The sequence below is a fragment of the Egretta garzetta genome, unplaced genomic scaffold (assembly GCF_000687185.1).
Source record: "Egretta garzetta isolate BGI_Z169 unplaced genomic scaffold, ASM68718v1 scaffold79, whole genome shotgun sequence".
Lineage (NCBI taxonomy): Eukaryota > Metazoa > Chordata > Aves > Pelecaniformes > Ardeidae > Egretta > Egretta garzetta.
The window spans coordinates 2,938,437-2,942,115 of record NW_009260791.1 but is presented as its reverse complement, the minus strand read 5'-3'; the positions used below and the strand labels follow the sequence as shown (position 1 = coordinate 2,942,115).

At 43.5% G+C, this 3,679-nt stretch overlaps 1 protein-coding gene across 1 annotated transcript in view; it reads left to right on the top strand.

Annotated features, from left to right (window-relative positions):
• The window catches only part of IFT43 (intraflagellar transport 43), a 49,626-nt gene extending 46,984 nt beyond the window's left edge, over positions 1 to 2,642 (top strand). The window contains exons 8-10 of the mRNA XM_035902027.1: positions 1,224 to 1,299; positions 1,649 to 1,711; positions 2,532 to 2,642. Coding sequence (XP_035757920.1) covers positions 1,224 to 1,299; positions 1,649 to 1,711; positions 2,532 to 2,642 — 250 coding nt within the window. The remainder of the gene's footprint in view (positions 1 to 1,223; positions 1,300 to 1,648; positions 1,712 to 2,531) is intronic.
• The last annotated feature ends 1,037 nt before the right edge of the window (positions 2,643 to 3,679 follow it).

Genomic DNA, 3,679 nt, shown 5'->3' with positions numbered 1-3,679 from the left:
AGCGGGGCTTCTTGCTTGCTATTACACAGAGAAAGCAATTACTGCATATTCACTCTCTATATACAAAACCTACTTTAGAATAGCATGTTTGATGTTGCAAAACCAAACTCTCAAAAGTTCAGAATTGCTTGATTTAAGGTTGCCTGCATAACCTCAAATGCCTCCAGTACACATTATCATCACACACACTTTGATTATGCAGTTGTAGGCTGCTTTGCCCTCCACAGGATATCCTTCTTGCTCAAGTGCCTAGTTAATTTGCAAAGTACAATCCTGTTGTTTGAAGGTGTTACCAGAATAGTCTTGGGGTTAGCTCAAGGGAGACCAAGTTTTAAAAAAATTAAAGTTTTGGGGGTTTTATCTTAAGTGTGTCAGAAAAGTCTTCTCTCCCCTGTTGGGCCTATGGCCAAGATCACAGGCTGGGATTTCTACTGACCCTTATTTGAAGGGGTGGGATATCTTACTCCTGACCACAGTTGCCTCTCTCACAGTTATGGAGTAGGTATTGTAATTAAACAGCTGTTAACAAAAATAAATGACACTTTATAGTAGAAAACTTAAAATTACTATGTCTCTCATCAGAGTTCATATCTTTGTTTTCTCTCTTCTTTTTTTATAATCCCATCTTTTCCTCCTGTATCCATAGTCTCCCTGCAATAGAAAAGTAATTTTCATGGACAAACACAAACAGAAATTAAATTACTATAGGTCTTTTCTATAGTATTGCATCACCTGCAAAGGGAAGCATGGCACAACAGTGTATTACTCCCCTACCCTGTGTTTTTCTTTGGAGGCTATGTTTTAGGAAATTGTATTTGGTATCTGTAACTCAGCTCAGACATGGAAATCACAAGGTCCCTATGATTCTGTAGCTTGTATGGTGGGGCTCTCAGAGCCTGCTAGGGCTGTTCCCTATGTTCCTGTTTTCTTTCTGGCCCTTGCAGCTAGTCTGTGGATCTTTGCTCTGGCATGCTGGCTTCTCTGAGGGAGTCTGTGGTCACTCTACATCCATTTTTATGCATGTGCACAGCCTGGCATGCAGATTTATCAGTGACTGTTTATTTGCTGAATGAGATTTGCTTCTGTCTGGGGACAACCATCTCGAGAGTCCACATGCATGACACTTGAGATGAGTGTCACCAGATTCCTGTTCATGCCACCCTTCTCCTCAGATGTGCTTCCACACTTACCCAAGCTTGTTCTTGAACCCTTTCTGCTTGCAGTGTGCAGGTGAACAGAGTCCTGACCTACCATGACCTGGACAAAGATCTTATGAAGTACGCTGCCTTTCAGACTCTGGTAAGTGGATGTTGCTATGGGGTGACTGATGTGACTCCCTCTCCTTCCAGGCTCCCATCATCCTCCACAGTGATACTCAGCTGCATAAAATACACAACCCTATCATCCAAACAACTTCCAGTCTGTCTTCAAGTCTCTTCTCTGCAGTGTGGCTTTCATGCTTATTTGTGTCTGTAAATAGTGTGTGTATGGCATCTGCTGCTCAGATGGGGCTCCTGCTGTTGTCCTGGACAAAGTGTGTGTCCCTTACGATGCAAATGTTGTGCCTATCTCTAGCAAGACCTACCTGGTGAAATGATGGTGTCTGCTTTCTCACTGTCTGTAAGATTGTGACTCTGTGTGTTCATAGGATGGAGAGGTTGACCTGAAGCTTCTCACCAAAGTTTTGGCTCCGGAGCATGAACTACGAGAGGTGAGTCTTTCGTTTGTGGGAACACCAACACGGCAAAAGCTTATGTGTCTCAGGCTGTACTTGGAAAGTAAGCCGTTGTTGGTGGGGAGGAGGAGAGAGATGAGGAGCAGCCTGTGAAGAAGAGCTTGTCCAAGTAGATGGAGGTTTGACTTCCCCAGCAGATTATTTTAAAGATATATAGGGCTTTCTCTGTGCAAGATTGTGGCATCACTATGATTGGTGCCCTTCCGTATGAATGAGCTAGTAAGGAAAATGTGAAGGGTCTAGCACTGTCACAGATCCCTGCAGAAACAGTGCCCTGTGTATTGCCTTTTGGTAGCCACCATGAGCTCCAGGTATTTCTGCAGGGCAGTACAGAGGGACAAAAGCAGAAAGCATTTGGGGTTGGAGCAGAAGGATGTGTTAAAGCAGGACAGAACAACCTCAGTACAACTGGGTGGGGGACAGGAGCTCAGGACTTGCAACAAAGGATTTCTGCAGCTCAGAATTGCAGATGCTTTAGCAGAAGTGCAGAAGGGTGGAATATTTTTATGACTTCTCTTTACATCCTGCCTGGGAGTATCTAAGATTAATAATTATCAAAAAATCTGTCCTTTATGGAATTTTGCAACATGAATAATCTGGTCAAAATCTTTAAATTGTAGCATTTCATTCTGGCTAGGATTCCTGTTCTAGCCAAGTGAATCTGGGACTTCCCTGGCAGGGGCAGTTACCATTTAGTTTCTTTCTTTGCTGTTCATCTTGAATATTTGCCATTGTTCAGAGACCTTTGGGTGTCATCAGCAACATTTCAGCATGTTTATCTTTTTCCTTTTGGTAGGATGATGTCAGCTGGGATTGGGACCATCTCTTCACAGAGGTGTCCTCAGAACTAGTGACTGAGTGGGACCTGGGACAGTCTGAGAGGGAGGACCACCTCAGTCTGCCCTAGAGCACTGGCACACCAGACATCTCATACAGGCATTCCCTGTAAATAATTTAGCACTTTAATTTTCTATTCACTTGTTTGTATTTGAGAATTTTTCAGACATGAAAATAAATAGGACCTTGCTTCATAGGAAAACCGGCTTGGGAAAAGTTTTGGGTACTTTGTAATAAAAATCTTTGTTCTCAAAAGAGATTAAGAATTCTAAACACAGTAAAATATTTACTTACGAACAGTTACTTCCACCTCACTCACACCTTTACAGATAACTGCAACAGTCTATTTCCTCTACAGAAATTCAGCCTCTCTGGGGTGGAACATCTTACAATACAGTGTGGTTTTCACTGATGGCTATCAGAGAAACTTAGGCTGATACGATTTGTTTGCCTAGGACATCAAGATTACCATCTTCCTCAAAACAGATGCCACAGGCTGTCAGGATACCCATTTTATATTTCATCCAGCAGCCTCTAGCCATCCCCTGCCAGTTTAACCTCTCTCATGGAACATTATTGACTTAGAGGAAGCAGCATCACCTACTAAACTGCCAACACTGCGTCTTACAGCACTTCTTTTTTTCCCCTTGAGGTGTCCCAGCTAAATTCTGACCAGGCCTAACCCCTGTTAGCTTTTGCAATCAGATGAGATCACAGCCTGAACAGAGATAGCTTCAGGCAAGAGCTAGTTTGCAAAGAAAATACTGTTTATTCCATGCATGTGGAAGAATGGAGCCTGCTGCTCTGAAACAAGGTAACTCCCTGGTGGGTGCCTCCTTGGAACCAAGTAACCCACCCTTACTGTCATCTAAAGAAAAATCCATTTAGCTGTTAATGCCCTGTCCCCATAGAACTGCAGTCATTATTTGCAGGAAACAGTAACATTACTTCTAAGCCAATGTCCTTCAAAGCCTTGTCCTGCTGGAGAATCTTGCTATATACTTTTTGGGGGGGGGGGGGCAGTGCGGGTGCTGGTGCTGGGAGGAAGGCTTGCTGTGCTGCTGTTCTTGGCTTGTTTGGTCGGTCTAACAGAGCACTGCATTCCTG